Raw genomic sequence first — 20,541 nt, forward strand, 5'->3', positions numbered from 1 at the left:
GACTTGTTTTGTTTTCATTTACATTTATCAATCTTCTTGTTAATTATAAAAAGCGTTTAAGTATGAAATATTTGAAATGCATCTGTACATTTGCAATATTTCATCAATTTTTCTCAAGGATGCGAGGAATATACTCGTGTGATTTGACGTCATTTCTAAATGACAACATTTAACAAATCTTGAAAACATGGCACTACAATCACAGGTAAAGAGATTTAGTTAATTAGTGACTTCGATGAGGTTAATGGATTGTTACTTCCTCGAGAAGAAGCACGAATGGTGTCCTAAAGTATCAGTCTGTAGCCCGTTTGCCACCCTAGCTCCATATTTCATGTTCGGCTACAAAGAAATTTATAAATTATAAATGTACGCGATCACGCTAAAATATGGGTGTTTGAAATATTTTTACAGAACTCTTTCAATTTTGTTGTAATGTTTGTCGTATCAGAATCTACAACGCCATCGAATCTTGATCCTAATCGGTAATAGCTGAAAGTCTATGGCCAGTGAACAGGTTGGGAATACTTCCCCTATAGTGAGATATTCTCGCTAAAACGCGATTATCCCTTTCTAGCGAGAGTAAATATATCCTGTACAACCGAGAAAAACACCCGTGGAGTACATCTCTTCGTGTTTCACATAAAAAGAAGAAAAAGTGCTAAAATGTCTGATACTTCTGCAAATATATTAATCAAATCAAAAACACTCACGATGTGTATTGGATTTCAGACTGCTTCCCTCTTACGCAGCAACTTTGATATGCAATTTCTTAACTATGTTGTCAATTTCATAGAAACATTTCGCGTCATGCTGAGTATGTGTCACACTTATTTAGCGTTGCACAGGATTTGCCATTATTTTTAATAAAGATGCCAAAACGCCTGTGTATGGTAATGTTTACTCTCTTGCTAAAGAGGCATAATCACGTTTTAGCAAGAATATCTCGCTATAGGGGAAGAGTTCCAAACCTGGTAAAAGCAATTTCGCCGAGAAAAAATGAATGTAATTGATTTTACATATTGTTCTTGCTTTAGCGATTATATTTGAAAGAAATTAAAGCAGTGTTGGATATTGTGTGTTTGTATTTTATTTCAGTTTCAAAGAAATTATTCTACAGGTATTTAGAGTTTGAACTTTTTCTCTAGTTTGTATCAAATGAGACAGAAATTGTTTGTGCTTCAGGTGCTATATGAGAAGGAGGGAGTTTATATTCAAGTGAATGTCAACTCAAATACATCAGACCGAGATGCTCACATTCCAGGCAAAGTGTATCTCATCAAAAAGGTAAGAGATCTAGCATCATGTTGTAAATGATTACTTAATATGAAGAATTTTCATTTAATGATCATGGTATAGATAATGGTTGACTGTTTTCTTTTATTAAGTCTTCTCATAACGAATTTAAATTGAATGTTTGATTTTATTACTTATTTCTATGAACCGTTACTTTTATACAATAGTCAGAGGGAATATTTATTGAGTGGAAAGCAGAGGAGGTGTTGATGCTGGAGGGACAGAATGCAGCTGACCAGGAGTGGGCGGTCATTGGCTCCTCCCTCTCTGTAGGATACAAACCCGACAAGGACTCAGATGCATGTGAGAAAAACTAGTATTTAATCAGTATGTGAAAACTTTAAGATGATTATTAGGTATGAATACATGTACATTTGTACAGTCAAACCTCATTATCTCTAACTTCAAATGTTCAAGATACTGAGGTTAAGAAACATAAGAAAATGTAGTTGGAACGTCCAACTCACTTTAACATATCCAAGGTCTTCGAGATATCGATGTTTGAAATTCTTAAGAGTATACACACGTCATGGATCAGAATGCAAATATTTACATTTATTTTGAAAGTGACTTTTCAAATTTTTTTTTCCAGTAAATATGAAGGCAGAATTAAGGAAGAAGTACAATGTCTGCTTTGACATACTGGACTTAAAGAGTTTCAAAAGGAGTGCTCCGAACCATGGATGGGCTTATATTATATTCATATTGAAAGATGGCACCACCTACCCAGCCCTGCACTTCCATAATGGAGGAAGCAAGGCGTTATTGCAACATTTTGGAAAATTTATCCATATTAAAAGGTACATTCAAGTACCACTTGATAATTTCTGATATGAAGTACACAGGGATTAGACAACTGATGGATACTTGAATTACAGGAGATCTATTTTCCGCTAGCCTATCTCAGTTGATACAGATTTTCTCTCATTTTTGTTGCTGGCATTTTGATCATGAAGAGTATAGAATTGTTTTACAATTTCTTTTTAAAGTTGAAATTACAATGTCTTTTGAAGAGATGCTAATTATAGTGACTTGAATTCTTCAGGTCGCCCAATGATAATCGCTTGTTTATTGTCCAAGAACATGATCCGGATATGTTGTCCAAGTCTTTCGATGAACTTCACCTGTTTGCGGATTCCTCGGGGGATTTAGTGTCGGTGAGAAATTCATTTTCATCTACTTATCATATTCTTTCTTCTGCAAATTTAATTAAACTAATAGTTAACCATACATTATTTGTAGTTTGTGTATTAGAGGGTGAAATTTCAAGGTTAACTACAACCAACATGAGTAGACTAATGTGTGTTAGCTTAGATTTCAATAAATTATTTTTTTGTCACAGTTTTGCATCATGGTACTAAACGTAACTTTGGAATGGGACTATATAAAGTATTGTGCATGCTTGTGTTTTTTAGTCTGTGACACAGGTAAGCTTTTCTTGACAGATTCCAATGCTTATGTGCCGCCATCATACTGTTGCATATTGGAGTTTTCTCTCGTGTAGAAATAGATCTTTGTGCCAAGTACTGGGCAATTTTCATCCGCATTTTTTTTATTTCCGACCTAAAGTTCTTTGGGTGAATTCAAAACAAGGTCATTGTTAAATCAATGTGACATATACAGCTTTAAACATGCAAGATAGAAGTAGGTCTGATTTACTATGGAGTGAAATAATGTTTCAGTGTGTTGGGGTTTAAATGATACAAGATGTGAATTTCCATGTATGCAGTTCATAAGTAATATTCTAGCAGCGAGATGCAGTTGTCGGGATTTGTCACTTTCGGTACTCCGAGAAATTAGATTCCTATCGGGTTTCCGTCTTTACATTTCAGATGTCTTGAAATTCGATAACCTGGCCTGAGTTTCTCAAAAGAAGAAAAATTTAAGTCGAAACTTGGGACTTTTCACAAGTTTTGACTGCTTGAATAAAAGAAAACTTAAATTCATGTTTAAGATTTTTTTTTGTTGAGAAATCGAAGCCTGGGTACATATATATTTCAAATGTTCATGATCCTCAGACTAAGACAGTTCTGGTATCCATCTTGCGTGTGAAAGTCTGATTTTAGAGTGAAATCACTGTATTTTTAAGATCTTTTTAAGTACCTTTATGAATTTTTTAATGAACTAAGCTGTCTTTGCTAAAGCAATTAACAGTCATGCCTAGTTATAGTGTATGTGCTGTTTATCAGCATAAGAAATAAATGTCAAGCTGGACATAGTAAGATATTGTCTGCTAAATGTTTAAATCGCAGAAGACACACATTTACAGCTTATCTACTGCAAACAACATTAAGCTAAAACCAAAAATTCATAGCTTCATAACAGTTTGTAACTTGTATATCTACATGTAACTTGTAATTTCTTCTAATTGTAAACCGCTAGGTTTTGAAAGTTGTCTGTGAAAATTTAAAAAAAATTAAAATGTGTTAGTTCTGTGTGTTTATGAGTTACACGCATCATTGATTTGATTTACACATGTAGTTACTAATTTGCATGGATAGACGTACACCTGTATGTAATTTATTGTACTCAGATAAAAGGAAAATGTGTATGATACGGCATGCTATGGTGAAAAAAAAAATGTTTGTGAAATTGACAACAACAAATATTCACTTCAGTTGGCGATTTAAAAAAAAAATGTTCATTTCATCATTAGGTCATTCACCATCTTTATAGTGGATCAAAATGTTCCATATCTTCATCATGCATAATGATGCATATATACTATAATATATATAGTAATACATGTATATAGATATATATAGATATATAAGCTTTTCTTCATTAACACGAAGTGCAAATCCTGTTCCTTTCACTGAAAAACAATTCAAGTTTTATGATATTTTCTAGTGCACTTGTTTAAGTACCATGAACCAAATAACACAATTATATTGAATGAGAAATCTTTTTGCACAGTGACTGTATTTTGTAATGTTTATTTACAAATACCATTCTCAGCATGCCCCCTTAAGTACCCAGTCAAGATTTCCTGGTGTATGGGAAATTTTAAGTACACCAACATATTTTCCCAAGGAGTTTATGAATTCTCATTCATTAAAAATAAAATGTCTGAGTCAGATTTGTTTGATATTATTTTCTCACAAAACGCCTGATTGTGCAAACATACCTCTGAAGTAGATTAGGAAAACAATAACGCTGGATTCATTTTATGTGTTATACCCTTAATCACGAAGGATGAAATTGAAACGGGTCAGTAAATTTAGTGTTTGCTAAAATCATATATTGATATTCATAACTATTAATACTTTCTTTTGATATATAGTATTAGACATCATATCATGTGATATAATGGTGTGATTTTATCTTGTTTTGATGATTTTTATGGCATAATCTGGTGCAGGGATTTCTCAAGGTTTTTTTCACTACCGGTAAAAGGATACTTTCCCCCTTTGACTAAGAATGAATATTTCTGCATGTACATGTAAAGCGTTTCCTTCAATTATAGAAAACTCCTAAATTGGAGAATTTCCCTGCAAAAGATTGTGTAGAACTAATGACAAAAATCTCTTTTTACATATTTTACTATCATAATATAGAGGTCGGTGATCTGTCATTTATACCTTGTAATTTGAGAAGAAATCCCCCCCTCCCTCTTGTTTAAAAACTTGATAAAACCCTGCAGTGACATCATCTAAAACATTTTCAGAGTTCAAATTTAGAACTTCATGATCATAATTTGTCAATATCGATAATTGCCTTGAATATTTTGAATATGAATAGGCTTCATGTCAGATGAATGTAAAGAGTGGTATTGTTGAAAAGTACTCATTTGTATCATGTTGAAAATAAACCGCCATTCTTTGAAAATACCATTGCCAGTTATTTCAATATGAAATTATGCTAAGATTTTTAGTATCTTCCAAGAAGATGTGTTGCATTTGTGTGTGTGTGTGTTTTTCTTTACATGTTAATTTACAAAACAGTATATTGCATGTGATGCTCGACATAATTACTCTGATTTCAATGGTACTTAGTAATGACTTCTGATCCAAATGACAACTATGGAAATTATCTACTTCTACACAAACAGTACATCTTTGTAGAATTACCAATAATGTATCATAATACTTTTCAGAAATTCATCAAAGACCCCTACACCACAACTCTGGGTGGATTCTCCAAAGTGACCAACTTCCTGAGAGACACCATGTTTCAGCAGGAACCAGTTGCTCATCGACCCAAAGAGGAAGTGGCGGAAATCCTGCACGCGGAGGAAATACCGGGCATGGAGATCAGCCAGCAGGAGGCGGGGTTTGAGTTTGTCACCAAGGTAACCATCATACAAGCACTTGTGCTTGTAAAACAGTATACAAAATGTTCGTAATTTTGCTGGTAGCTCACAAATGAAGTGTTGAAAATGATCTTTTTGTGAGAGAGTATTTGACTTGATGCAGTCATTTATAGCACAATACAACACAACACAGAGCAAAACCTCAGGAACAGTCAATTTTAATTCACAATAAATAATTTGTTTTCAATTATTATCATGTCCCCCTCCTCTTGAAAAGGGTTTATATTGGTGTGCACTTGTCTGTCAGTCAGTATGGCGGTGGTTTATATTGGTGTGTACTTGTCTGTGAGTCAGTATGGCGGTGGTTTATATTGGTGTGTACTTGTCTGTGAGTCAGTATGGCGGTGGTTTATATTGGTGTGTACTTGTTTGTCAGTCAGTATGGCGGTGGTTTATATTGGTGTGTACTTGTCTGTGAGTCAGTATGGTGGTGGTTTATATTGGTGTGTACTTGTCTGTGAGTCAGTATGGCGGCGGTTTATATTGGTGTGTACTTGTCTGTGAGTCAGTATGGCGGTGGTTTATATTGGTGTGTACTTGTCTGTGAGTCAGTATGGTGGTGGTTTATATTGGTGTGTACTTGTCTGTGAGTCAGTATGGCGGTGGTTTATATTGGTGTGTACTTGTCTGTGAGTCAGTATGGCGGTGGTTTATATTGGTGTGTACTTGTCTGTGAGTCAGTATGGCGGCGGTTTGTATTGGTGTGTACTTGTCTGTGAGTCAGTATGGCGGCCAGTATATGAAGTATTGTCTACTCGTATCTTTAGAAACTTACAGTAATGCATGCTTATACCAAACACAGATTCAAGCTTACTGCGAAGTGATATTTATTCCCCTTTGAGAGGAAAATAAAGAAAATTTTCTTGAAATAATGAAGTTTGGTTAAGATGAACTGTTTTTCGCTGGCCCTGGAAGTTCACTATAAATATGTTTTACTGTATAATAAAGTTTGGTTATAATGAACTGTTTTTCGCTGGCCCTGGAGGTTCACTATAACCATGTTTTACTGTATACTGGTTTCCCCAAGAGTAGATGACTTTTATTGATTATGAAGACACAAGGTCAAGGGTCACCTTACTCTGGACAGAAATATATTGTCCACTCAATATCTGAATGAGAACCTGTTGCCTGCAGACATCAAATTTGACACACTAATACATCCTAACTCCAAAGGAGTAGATGACATTTATGTCACAAGGTCAAAGGTCATTGGTCAAATTACTCTGAGCATGAAAAAATATTGTCCACTGATATCTTGTGAACTCTTTTTGATGACAGGACATCCAACTTGGTACGTTGGTATACCTAAAGAGGAGATGAACCCCATTGGTTTTCAGGTCACAAGGTCAAAGGTCATCAAATGACTGGTTAACTGGAAATGTCTGCTCAGTATCTTGAGAGATCAAGCTTGTATGTGTAGCCCCTGACTAGTAGATAACATATTTTTTACTAGCATTTTAGACATTGTAAATTCACCTTTATGATTTCATACAAATCCTTATGCAATAGTCCTGATTTTATCCTGATGACTTTCAATTCACTTCCATACAATAAACATCTATTATGAAGATTTTTATCAATAAGTTCAATATCTTAATGCATTCAATTTGTTTGGTGCTACCTGCAATCTAAACAATAACACAGATAGATAAAGTGTGACTAGATTAAAGATCTTATCCCAAGTACCCCCTGATGTTTTTATACATATTTCAGTAAAGGTACTGTAGTGTACTTATAGAAGACTTTTAGTGAATAATGTAAAGCAAAATTGTAGAATTTTCTGTGGAAAGTTGAATCGCTCGAATAATACAAAAACTCCTCATTGATGCATATTCTATCGGTTGTGAAACATTGTGTCTCTGTGTTTTGCAGACCAAGCTGCCTAGTAGACCACAGGTGACCAGAAGTAGCCCTTTGACCGCCCAGAAGTGGTCTAAACACATGGACACAGATGGAAGGATAAAGAACATAGAAAACCTCAAAGACGTCATATTTAGAGGGGTATGTAAAAAGTTAGTTTGGGGGGGTGGGGGGGGGTGTATAGTTCATCATTAGTCTGGTTGAATCTTTCGATAACTTTGCTACATGATGAAATAGCTTTGTGCTTATAAGTTCCCATACCAGTGTTCTGTTGACTGTGTAGCAGTCGGGCATAATCCCCATGTTGCACTCATCTTTGGTACTCACCTTTTGTGCTCAGCAATTTACTCACTTTTGTAGTAAACAAATCACTCACTTTTGTACTCAACTTTTGTACTTAACTTTTGTACTCAACATTTTACTCACTTTTCTACTCAACTTTTGTACTCAACATTTTACTCACTTTTCTACTCAACTTCTGTACTCACTTTTGCAATCAATTTTTGTACTTACCATTTAACTCCGCTTTTTCAGGGTATAGAGCCCAGTATTAGGATAGAGGTGTGGAAATTTCTGCTAGGTTACCATGATTGGCAGTCTACGTACAAAACCAGAACTGATGAGAGAAAACGAAAAGTGTGAGTAGAAATCAGAAAATTCTCAGGAAACTATTTATGTTGTTGGTCTTATAAAGTTTAGCAACTGTGCAATTTTTCAAAAGAGTGCAAAGATATAAATTTCATAACTAAGACTTAATCTGCAATATATTCAGCTCCAAAGTGTAGTATAACGTGGTTACAGTGAACACACTCATAATGAATTCACACATACAGTAAAACACAGTTATAGTGAACACTCTCATAATGAATTCACTTTTACAGTAGAACATGGTTACAGTGAACACACTCATAATGAATTCACATTTACAGTAGAACACGGTTACAGTGAACACACTCATAATGAATTCACACTTACAGTAAAACATAGTTACAGCGAACACACTTATAATGAATTCACACTTACAGTAGAACACAATTATAGCAAACACACTTATAATGAATTTACACTTACAGTAAAGTGATTTTCATACCCTGTAGTTTTAAATTATTATGAACTTGGATATAACAAATTATGTTTATAGCAAATTAAAATTGTTCATCCCCAGCACTTCTCTATAAGTGTGTTTTACTGTACATAGTTACAAAATGGAATGAGTTGTGAAAATTAAACTGTCATCCACCATTTCATCTACTTCTTATGAACTTTCTCACGTAGTGAATCTTGTATAAGATAAAGAGATGTAATGGTTATTCATTGTTTTGACAGAGACGACTACTTCAGGATGAAGTTACAATGGAAGACCATCACTGACATACAGGAAAGAAGGTTTTCACTTCTGAGGGAGAGAAAATGTCTTATTGGTGAGTTTAAACCCATTAATTCTTTGATTATTTCAGTATTTTAAGAGGATGTGTGATTTTCTCATGACTGTGATGGTTTCAGTATTTTGGGATGGTATTCAATTTTTGCATTGCATGGACTCATTAGTTTCTTCACCAGCACCAGTTGATGTATGAATTATTTGTACTGAGATTTATTTTACTGAACAGTAGAACCAAAGGAAAACAAAAATGGTGCATTTCGTTTTTTATGATAGAATATTACTTTTACATTTTTTGATGACTAAATAAGGTGAATGCCTTTGCCAGTGATAAAAGCTACTCCCTGGTATGTATATCAGGCAGAATGAAAGTGGGAAGTCGGGTAGTTAAATGGGTAACATGACAGATCCTGGGGTAAAAATGCATTATTTTTTTATTTGTAGAGAAAGACGTGACGAGGACAGACCGGACCCACAAGTTCTTTGAGGGGGAGTGCAACCCTAACTTACAAGTGTTAAACGATTGTCTGATGACCTACTGCATGTATAACTTTGATCTGGGTAAGATGGAGAAGGATTAACAGCAACATACTCAGCCTCCTTAAAAAGATTAACAGCAACATACTCAGCTTCCTTAAAAAAATTAACAGCAACATACTCAGCCTCCTTAAAAAGATTAACAGCAACATACTCGGCCTCCTTAAAAAGATTAACAGCAACATACTCGGCCTCCTTAAAAAGATTAACAGCAACATACTCGGCCTCCTTAAAAAGATTTTATGCAACATATCCAGTCTCCTTAAAAAGATATTAGATAATGAGAAAATAAATTAACCATTGAAGTATGTCTAGAAATTCAAATGACCTCATGTGACACCATTTATTTTGAAAATATCTTCACTGTAAAATAAAAATATATATATTGTAAATTCCGAAATATGCATGAGGAATTTATTATCGCATAATTTCACGAGAAGCACCACGGAAATTCAAATTACCCGCTTTTATTTTTAAATTGCTGAAATATATGTTTAAAACTCTTGATCAATAATAGACCACTCACAAATTCATGATCACGTGATTTGAAGCCCATGAGGCTTTTCACGATATTAAATACTCGCGTAAAATAAGGAGTCTACAGTATTCATGTTGTGTATTGGAGGTTTTTCTATATAGATATTTTTTATGTGTATGTTAGTACAACAATGTTGTATGCACATGCACACACACACCTTCTCTCTTTCTCAGTAGCTTCACATTGTGTTGCTACCATACCTATTGGAAAACTGTAAGTAATGAAGGCATGTTTGACCTTGCTGTTATTTTATGCAGGTTATGTCCAAGGGATGAGTGACCTCTTGTCCCCAGTGCTGGTTGTCATGGAAAATGAAGTGGACGCATTCTGGTGTTTTGCCGGCCTCATGGAGCGAGTTGTGAGTATCAGTTTTGTGTTAGTACTGTTTGATACTCACGAGTTACTGTAGGGGTTGCTTTATATATATATAATATTTACATGTATTGCAAATACAGAGTTTGAAATTAACTTTTTCAGGCACTAGTCCATACAAACTAGTGACTATCAATGTCCATTAGTCTACTAGTCCATACAAACTAGTGACTATTGATGTCCATTAGTCTACTAGTCCATACAAACTAGTGACTATTGATGTCCATTAGTCTACTAGTCCATACAAACTAGTGACTATCGATGTCCATTAGTCTACTAGTCCATACAAACTAGTGACTATCGATGTCCATTAGTCTACTAGTCCATACAAACTAGTGACTATCGATGTCCATTAGTCTACTAGTCCATACAAACTAGTGACTATCGATGTCCATTAGTCTACTAGTCCATACAAACTAGTGACTATCGATGTCCATTAGTCTACTAGTCCATACAAACTAGTGACTATCGATGTCCATTAGTCTACTAGTCCATACAAACTGGTGACTATCGATGTCCATTAGTCTACTAGTCCATACAAACTGGTGACTATCGATGTCCATTAGTTTACTAGTCCATACAAACTGGTGACTATCGATGTCCATTAGTCTACTAGTCCATACAAACTGGTGACTATCGATGTCCATTAGTCTACTAGTCCATACAAACTGGTGACTATCGATGTCCATTAGTCTACTAGTCCATACAAACCGGTGACTATCGATGTCCATTAGTCTACTAGTCCGTACAAACCGGTGACTATCGATGTCCATCAGTCTACTAGTCCATACAAACTGGTGACTATTAATGTCCATTAGTCTGCCAAGCATTTCACTAATCTGTCCAGTATACCTCATATAAAATGAAATTCGTAAAAAGCGTGTTCGTAACACGTGAATTCGGTTTGATAGTGTTTTACTGTATTGTATGTATGACAATGTCTGGCATGTTTTTTACACAAACTTCATGCTGATCTACTCTCATACAAATCGATGATCTGGAGGCACGTTATTTGTCATATGTCTCTAGGAATGCAGATTTATGTAGATAAAGACTCCATTTTTTGTGAAATGCGAGGTCACGGTGAAGTTATGAGTCTGGTAAAAGTCAAGGTCATTTATCAAGGTCAAATTTTTCATAATGGGACTTTGTATTTTGCCATGCTCGTAATCACGATAGTAAGCAGCAGATACCCTGTGCTTAAATCTTTTAAGTGGATGGGTATTCACCATGCTCGTAATCACGATAGTAAGCAGCAGATACCCTGTGCTTAAATCTTTTAAGTGGTTGGGTATTCACCATGCTCGTAATCACGATAGTAAGCAGCAGATACCCTGTGCTTAAATCTTTTAAGTGGTTGGGTATTCACTGAAAAGTATCATTGATATAATTAACAGATTTAAAAATCAGGATTATTTCTGTGTTATAGTGTGATAACTTCGAAATGGACCAGGCCGGAATGAAGATCCAGTTGTCTCAGATACATAAACTGATGCAGTTTGTGGATCCAGAATTATGTAGCTATCTCGGTACGTAGAGTGTGAAGTGTCACCAGAATTATGTAGCTATCTTGGTACTTTGATTGTGAGTGTCATCAGATTTATGTAGCTATCTCAGTACGTAGCCAGAATTATGTAGGTATCTTGGTACGTAGAGTGAGACATGTCATCAGATTTATGTAGTTATCTCGGTATGTAGATTGTGAGTGTCATCAGAATTAGGTAGTTATCTCGGTATGTAGATTGTGAGTGTCATCAGATTTATGAAGTTATCTCGGTAATTGGAGTGTGACCTGTCACAAGAAGAAATGCAGAATGTTTCAGAATTATGATGCTGTGATCTGTGTGTTCAGTAACAAAATTTTGAGAAAAAGTATTTCTCTGTTTGTTTTATGTTATATTTTAACTAAATTTTGTGTTTTCGAAATTTTATTGCACCAAGTAGATTTTGCAAAATGTCTGATGAGCTTATTTCTTATGTAGCTGTACAAACGTATTTAAAGTATTAATTTTTTTTCTCAGAGAGTCATGACTCAGGAAATTTCTACTTCTGTTTTCGATGGCTGCTGATTTTGTTCAAGAGAGAATTTTCCTTTAATGACGTGATGAGACTTTGGGAGGTAAAACACACCGACATATACATGTATATCTGTTATATTTATATTCACTTTGAGTGTTAGAATGTTTGCCATTTTTGTGAGTTAGAATTTAGGTTTAGTTATGATTATAAAATGTGATACATGACAATCTCTAGAGAATGCAGATTCATTTGTGTTAAATAAAATGGTATGCTGCTGGATCAAGTGTTAGAGGCCAGAGATCAAATATCAGGGCCAAGATCATCTGTTAGAGGACCAATATTTCATAGGGGGGGGGGGGGCTTGATTAAATGTCAGAGGCCCAAGGTCATGTCCAGCCCTAGATCAAATGTAGGGGCTCCAAGAACAAATGTTAAGGGCCCCAAGATCAAATCTTCAATGTGGGGGGCATATGGTTTATCATGCTTTTCTTCACGACTCTAGGTTTAGTTTGGTCATAACCTATGAACTATGCAAGATAGAGTGTTCCTGTTTGTAGAACAAAAAGGTCAGGGTCACATGCTGAATTCCTCGTCAGGGTGAAGGTCAGATTCGTCCTAAGAAAAATTGACCTCATTTGGAAGTGTAGTGGAAACCTTTTATTTTCTTAGGTTTGTTTGGTGAAAGGAATTTGTTGATATTGTAATAAGTGTCATCTGTGTTGTTACGATTTGCACATCCTGTTTAATGTTTAAACCTGTAGTACATCACACGCCAGTGTGTATCATTCATTTCTTAACGTGAATAAACTGCAATGATTTTTCTAATTCAATATGTGTTTCCAGGACACCTGTTAACCTGTCTCACTCATGTTGTAATACATTATCTCATGTTCTAATATATTATCTCATGTTCTAATATATTATCTCATGTTCTAATACATTATCTCATGTTCTAATACATTATCTCATTCATGTTCTAATACATTATCTCATGTTCTAATACATTATCTCATTCATGTTCTAATATATTATCTCTTGTTCTAATATATTATCTCATGTTCTAATACATTATCTCATGTTCTAATACATTATCTCATGTTCTAATACATTATCTCATTCATGTTCTAATACATTATCTCATGTTCTAATACATTATCTCATGTTCTAATACATTATCTCATGTTGTACATGTAATACATTACCTCATGTTCTAATACATTATCTCATGTTCTAATATATTATCTCATGTTCTAATACATTATCTCATGTTCTAATACATTATCTCATTCATGTTCTAATACATTATCTCATGTTCTAATACATTATCTCATGTTCTAATACATTATCTCATTCATGTTCTAATATATTATCTCTTGTTCTAATATATTATCTCATGTTCTAATTTATTATCTCTTGTTCTAATATATTATCTCATGTTCTAATACATTATCACATGTTCTAATATATTATCTCTTGTTCTAATATATTATCTCATGTTCTAATATATTATCTCATGTTCTAATACATTATCTCATTCATGTTCTAATACATTATCTCATGTTCTAATACATTATCTCATTCATGTTCTAATACATTATCTCATGTTCTAATACATTATCTCATTCATGTTCTAATATATTATCTCTTGTTCTAATACATTATCTCATGTTCTAATATATTATCTCATGTTCTAATACATTATCTCATGTTCTAATACATTATCTCATTCATGTTCTAATACATTATCTCATGTTCTAATACATTATCTCATGTTCTAATACATTATCTCATGTTCTAATATATTATCTCATGTTCTAATATATTATCCCTTGTTCTGATATATTATCTCATGTTCTAATACATTATCTCATGTTCTAATACATTATCTCATGTTCTAATACATTATCTCATTCATGTTCTAATACATTATCTCATGTTCTAATACATTATCTCATGTTCTAATACATTATCTCATTCATGTTCTAATATATTATCTCATGTTCTAATACATTATCTCATTCATGTTCTAATATATTATCTCTTGTTCTAATATATTATCTCATGTTCTAATATATTATCTCTTGTTCTAATATATTATCTCATGTTCTAATACATTATCACATGTTCTAATACATTATCTCATGTTGTAATACATTATCTCATTCATGTTCTAATACATTATCTCATGTTCTAATACATTATCTCATGTTGTAATACATTATCTCATGTTGTACATGTAATACATTATCTCATTCATGTTCTAATATATTATCTCATGTTCTAATACTTTATCTCATGTTGTAATACATTACCTCATGTTCTAATACATTATCTCATGTTCTAATACTTTATCTCATGTTGTAATACATTATCTCATGTTCTAATACATTATCTCATGTTCTTACACATTATCTCATGTTCTTACACATTATCTCACTCTTTGTCCAGGTATTATGGACTGACAGACCTTGTAAAAACTTCCACCTGTTAATCTGTCTCATTCATGTTCTAATACATTATCTCATGTTCTAATACATTATCTCATGTTCTAATACATTATCTCACTCTTTGTCCAGGTATTATGGACTGACAGACCTTGTAAAAACTTCCACCTGTTAATCTGTCTCATTCATGTTCTAATACATTATCTCATGTTCTAATACATTATCTCACTCTTTGTCCAGGTATTATGGACTGACAGACCTTGTAAAAACTTCCACCTGTTAATTTGTCTGGCAGTGCTAGACACAGAAAAGGCAACCCTGATGGAAAACAAATTTGGCTTCACAGAAATACTCAAGGTAAGTTTTTCACAGCTGATATTAATTATCAATGATATTTATCTAATTTTAAATGGTTGTTTGTTCGTCAAACTTTAAACTGGGAACCAACTAATATATCAGATTGAATATTTTGTCCAGGAAGCAGAAATATTCAGGGGACATAATTTGAAGATTATAATTGTTTTAAACAGGAAAGTAAATGCATATAAAAAGAAAATTGGTATTATTTACAGGAAATGATTTGTTCAAGACAATTAGACTCATGTTGATTATTTTTTAAAAATTGAACAAAATGACCTCATAATTCTTTTTAAAAATTTGAACAAAATGTCCTTTACTACCCCCTGTAGATTACTGATAAGATTTTAAGTGTGACAATCTAATCAAAATTAGATGAGCAGATCATAGAATCTAAATTTAATTAGATTGTTAACACCATGTTTACTGCTGATTCTGAATCATTTTAACATGACATTGATGAAAAGCACAGGCCTGATGGTCTTGTTGTATGTGTAATAATTTAACAAGCCCAACCCCAATTTTACAGGATTTGGTCTTTTATTGGCTAATTTTGAAAAATGAAATAACATTTGAAATTCTGTGTCTGCCAATCATTATTTGGACTATCATCGTCCCCTCACAGCAAAATTACGCAGGATATAGCATCTTGCTTGTATGTGTGAAAAATACGCATATAAAGAAAACTATTTTAAATATTCATGTCATACTTGTTACAGCAGATATGAATAATTTTTACCAAAAAAGATGCTTACCTAGAAACTTTGTTTTTACCAGCACATCAATGATATGACTGGTGCCATTCATCTAGAAGACACTCTCAAAAAAGCCGAGGGTATATATCTTCAAATGAAGGACAGTAAAAACTTGTCAAGTGCCGTAGCCGAGATAATAGGTCTGGACATTGCATCGCCAAGTGATGATGGCAGTGTGGCGTCGAGGGAAAAGTCACCGCATTTAGACCTAAATCTGAGAGAAAACGGACTCCACACACCGAATTCCGGGTCAGGCACCACGGGAAATACGCCCGATGACAGTAGTATTGAAATTTTAACAGAAAATGGAGAGATGGGGGTGAATAACTTTTACAACTGATTGTCATTTTGGGGGCTCTGACTCAAAGTTTAGCCACACAGAACTTTGATATGTGTGTGTGTGCCAGATCTCGGGGGCGGACGTCCTTCTGACATTGGCACAGATGAATGTACCGTGTTTAAAATCATATGGAGGAAATGTTGCCAGGGTCAACTGGGATCAATTATTACATGTGTGTGTTGAGCAGTAAAGACATCCAAAAATTTACTCCAGTTTGACGATTGCCTGACCATATTTGTACATGTGCATTATCGATGTAATTTGATTAGTTTGTTGTTTAGCTGAAGTTACGCTGTATATGTGTCCCTGTGAAGGCACGCCGATTGTGTTTTTTATTGCTCCAAACACAGGTACACATGCATTGACGTTTTTAAAGCCTGCTGACGATTTTAGTTATTAGTACGTGTAATTACTGTGTTTATTTTACGACATTCTTCAGTATGGTATATGTTGGTGTGAATCTTGTGAGAGGTACAATGTAAATATATTTTTATAGCTTTGTTCAATTTTTTTTTTTTTTTTCGGCAACCAAAACCTTGGAATATCATCACCAGACAATGATATACAATAAACAAATTAGTACATGAACTATTGAAATTAATAAGTGAATGCTTATCTTATAGAACTGATGTAATCTTGTGTTTCATTTGATGGTATTGTGTACACACACTTCATTCACATTCATGAGAAAATGGCTATCATTTCAATACACATAGCAACACATTGTGCAGGTTACTTCCCTTGTCCACCAATTGTGGTGAAAAAATCTTATTTCCCTCCGTTGGGCTTTGTAATTTTCTGATCTTTACTTTGACATTTGTTATCTTTCATCAAATGCAGTCAACTACAATAATGCACCAAAATGGGGCAACCCATTAACTTGTATGAAAACTTGGTAATTAGCTGAAATTCAGTTATATTTGGTAGGGTAAAGAAGGAAAACTTGGTTTTTCACCGATTGATCTTTTGCTGAACCTCCAGAGGGATGTAACTCGTGACAAAGTGTTGATACATATACTGGTAAAGCTATCAAAGATAAAAGCATTGGAAATGTAAATATTATGATACAGAGACAAAAATTTTTATCCTCCTTGAAATGCTGTATAAACAAACAACTCTATATATATATATTTCATTTTTCAAATCAAGACCTCCGCAAAGCAATAGTTTACTCAAATGGGTGGGGTAGGAGTATATTCAGGTATTTGGTTTTCTTTATTTGCTCGGGGGTACTTTATTTTCAGGTATTTGGTTTTTCTTGATATATTTTCAATCAATGTTAATTTGTATTTGGTGCAAGAATTTGTTTTTCCCACGTGATTGTTGGTGTTTAATTGTGAATCCTAAGTCAATATAGTTGCAAATTTTTTACCAGGATGTTGGCTAGTTTTGCCATGCATTTGTAATTCTTTGGCCAAAGTAAAGACATTTTGGGTTTTGTGGGGTAGAGGTCACCTTTCCCAATAATGTATCTCTTGAACTCGTTAATATGTGTAAAACATTATATATTGTATTGTTATATTCATTTGTTTGTCAGTTTTAAGACCAGCATTAAATAATCCAATGTGTGTGTTTGTAATGGTGTAATTACATGTATTCACAGGTACATGTCATGTTGCAAGTACCTGCAGGGCTAGATGAAATGTGTTTGCTTTGGAATCATTGTATTTGATTTATGTAGATCCTATCAGAAAATAATGGGATTTGATTTTAAACTCATAATTTACATTTATATTCTTCCATATGATTCAAAACTGTTTCTATTGCGTGAAATGCAATGAAAATAATTTGAATGCCCCCTGCATCAGCCGCTGTTTTGTGTATAATCTAATCATGATCAAAACCATTCCATGATATTATACAACCATTTCTAGGTTGTAATTTAGATGTTGTTCTGCTTTAATTTTTAGATATATCTTGCTTGATAGCATCTGATTTGATTTAAACATATTTTATCGTCCAGATGATATAGTATTTCATTTCTGTTGAATTGGATTTAAACGTTCATTAATGGTGGAATCGGAGGAGAAGTTACGGGGGTCACAACCTGTTTCACCCTTTGGTTGAACAATTTTTAACAAGAAAAGGTCATTTTTGCGATTATGGGGTCTTCAACCACCCTCACTTCCCCCTCCCATTTTGGCCGAAAAAAGTTACAAAGTTGGGTTTAAAAATTTTTAAAAAACAGTGATTTTTTTTCACACCTCACTATTGAGCAGTATTTTTATAGATACATGTGTGTCATGTGTCTATATACTTTGACTTTATGTCCTTAAAGTTTATGTCCTTAAAGTGTAGAATTTTCACTAGATAAACTCCAGAATTTTCACAAGATAAACTCCAGAATTTTCACAAGATAAACTCCAGAATTTTCACTAAACTCCAGAAGCCCTTAACGAGTCTTTCATTCTCACTCGTCATGCCTCTTTTTTCACATAAAGAAACCTTCACATTTGATTATTTGACACAACACAAAACCTAGTAAGAGACACAAAAATATGCTTTAAATTTTGGGATATTTTGCATGTGCAGGTATTCTTTGGAGAAAAAGAATTCTCCGGATATTCTCATTCAGTTTGTATGGGAACTGTTAACAGATTTTGCATTGATCTAGTCAGTTGAAGGTCATATTAAAAGTCAATGGTTTTAGTGCAATTTTGCAGAATGACAAATTTTTAAAGAATTATCTGATGGAATATTTTGTATTCACATGGGTTTCTGAGAATTACTAAGGCATACAAGGGTCAAAGCAAACGTACTATACATGTATTATAAAAAAAATTCTAATCAAACTAAATTTGTAATGTTTCATTTTCCATTTCATTTGAGGTTAGTTTTTGGTAGGTTTTACATAATATTAGATTAATGTGACGGTAGGTTAGCAATGTTTAAGTACGGATTTGTAAAAAATTGAAATAAGCAAAAAAATGTCAAACCCACCAGCTCTAATGTTTTAACACATGTATACCTCTGTAAATGATTTATTTTATTAATTAGTATCTTTTGTTCCTGTTTATTACATCACAGATTGTGTGTACATACTTGTATGATTTATGCTGAGAATGTTAAATACAGCACTGTCAGCTTGCCAAAAATTTCTTGTGAATTGTAAATTTTATTTTCTGAGGGGTGTGTCTGATGAATGCTGCTTGTATTGTGCATACGTTGATGAAGAGCTTCTGTGTTATTGGTAAATCAGTTTCTCTCTGTGATACATTCTCTGAGTATCTGTTATTAAATTATTCTGACGACAAACTTGATTGAATAAATTATTAAATATGAGAGTTTTATGTTGTTGAGATGGGAGTTGTCTCCCTTGACCATACAAAATGAATATTGTAGGAAAAGTGGAGTTCTAACTATTGTTCTCAGTGTAAGACAGTGTTTTCCGGTGTATCAGACAACCAAGTAGGATTTCTCTATCTTGCACTGCTGCCACATCATGGATTATTACGTACATTTTCTATGATTTATATTACATGGCAAAGCAAAATATGAATGTTTTCATTTCAAGTGGTTTTCTGCAGACTGTCTTGGGTTTTTTAGTTTACTCTGCAAGTGTAAACCTTTGTTAGATATGCTTTTTCATACTATCATTTTTGCATTTAAGTTCGAATGAGGATCTTGATGATTTTAAAAATGAGGATTTTGACAATTTTTAAATATCCTCAATGCTCCTGAATTAATGCATGCACTAAACTGTTAGAAGATAAAATGTGAGAAAATTAATCCATCATTTACGTGTCCATGACTGTAATATTAAAAAAATAACTAAAAAATCTCACACGTCTTTTTATTGGTCCATTTCGTGTATTAATGACCAATTTGTTAATTAATCAAGTAATAGAAATTCCCACGTAAACACGGCAAAATTTTATACACTCTGTCTACTATATTTGATGCATCCAAAATCTGGAATATCCTTTGACCTTGGTACTGGGGAAAGACATCATCCCCACCTGTTCTAAATACCTCGAGTTGCTAGCTTCCACCGAAGATCAAACTCGGGACATTTCATTTCCAAAGCACTCCCCAAACCAGGTAGGACTACAGCAAAACATGGCTATTAAGCGAACCTCTACGGCTGGCGAAAAAGTTTGTTATTATGATCAAACTTCATTACACAGTAAAAAATGGTTAATTAGCAGCAAAAAATAGTCAAGAATCCAACAACAAAGTCTGTAGACAATCTGTTCCTTATTCTGTCATACTTGATGACCGTGATAATTTTTTGCATCAGGTTGAAATTTTTAGCCCACATTCTTGATAGAAATGATATATTCAATATATACAAGTAGTGTTCGTGAAACACTGATGCAAAGTTGATAATGGC

At 33.7% G+C, this 20,541-nt stretch overlaps 1 protein-coding gene across 2 annotated transcripts; it reads left to right on the forward strand.

Moving 5' to 3' along the window:
* The first annotated feature begins 115 nt into the window (after window positions 1-115).
* LOC125673874 (TBC1 domain family member 15-like) lies at window positions 116-19,490 on the forward strand. 2 transcript variants are annotated; one of them, XM_048910796.2, is made up of 15 exons: window positions 116-205; window positions 1,183-1,284; window positions 1,461-1,596; window positions 1,886-2,093; window positions 2,339-2,450; window positions 5,390-5,584; window positions 7,478-7,606; window positions 8,000-8,103; window positions 8,792-8,886; window positions 9,291-9,407; window positions 10,179-10,279; window positions 11,723-11,822; window positions 12,315-12,412; window positions 14,997-15,113; window positions 15,891-19,490. In XM_048910796.2, the coding sequence occupies exons 1-15, from the start codon at window positions 188-190 to the stop codon at window positions 16,206-16,208; spliced, it is 1,950 nt and encodes a 649-aa protein (XP_048766753.1). In that variant the 5' UTR covers window positions 116-187; the 3' UTR covers window positions 16,209-19,490. The 2 variants fall into 2 exon arrangements, with proteins under 2 accessions (XP_048766753.1, XP_048766754.1); XM_048910797.2 differs by lacking the exons at window positions 14,997-15,113; window positions 15,891-19,490 and adding an exon at window positions 14,761-14,937.
* The last annotated feature ends 1,051 nt before the right edge of the window (window positions 19,491-20,541 follow it).

This window comes from Ostrea edulis, chromosome 3 (assembly GCF_947568905.1).
Source record: "Ostrea edulis chromosome 3, xbOstEdul1.1, whole genome shotgun sequence".
Lineage (NCBI taxonomy): Eukaryota > Metazoa > Mollusca > Bivalvia > Ostreida > Ostreidae > Ostrea > Ostrea edulis.

Bases quoted from the DNA above. Each gene is read 5' to 3' on its own strand.
- LOC125673874 (XM_048910796.2), top strand. The intron at 5,585-7,477 runs GTAACCATCATA...TGTGTTTTGCAG, and splicing joins GGTTTGAGTTTGTCACCAAG to ACCAAGCTGCCTAGTAGACC. The intron at 10,280-11,722 runs GTGAGTATCAGT...TCTGTGTTATAG, and splicing joins CCGGCCTCATGGAGCGAGTT to TGTGATAACTTCGAAATGGA.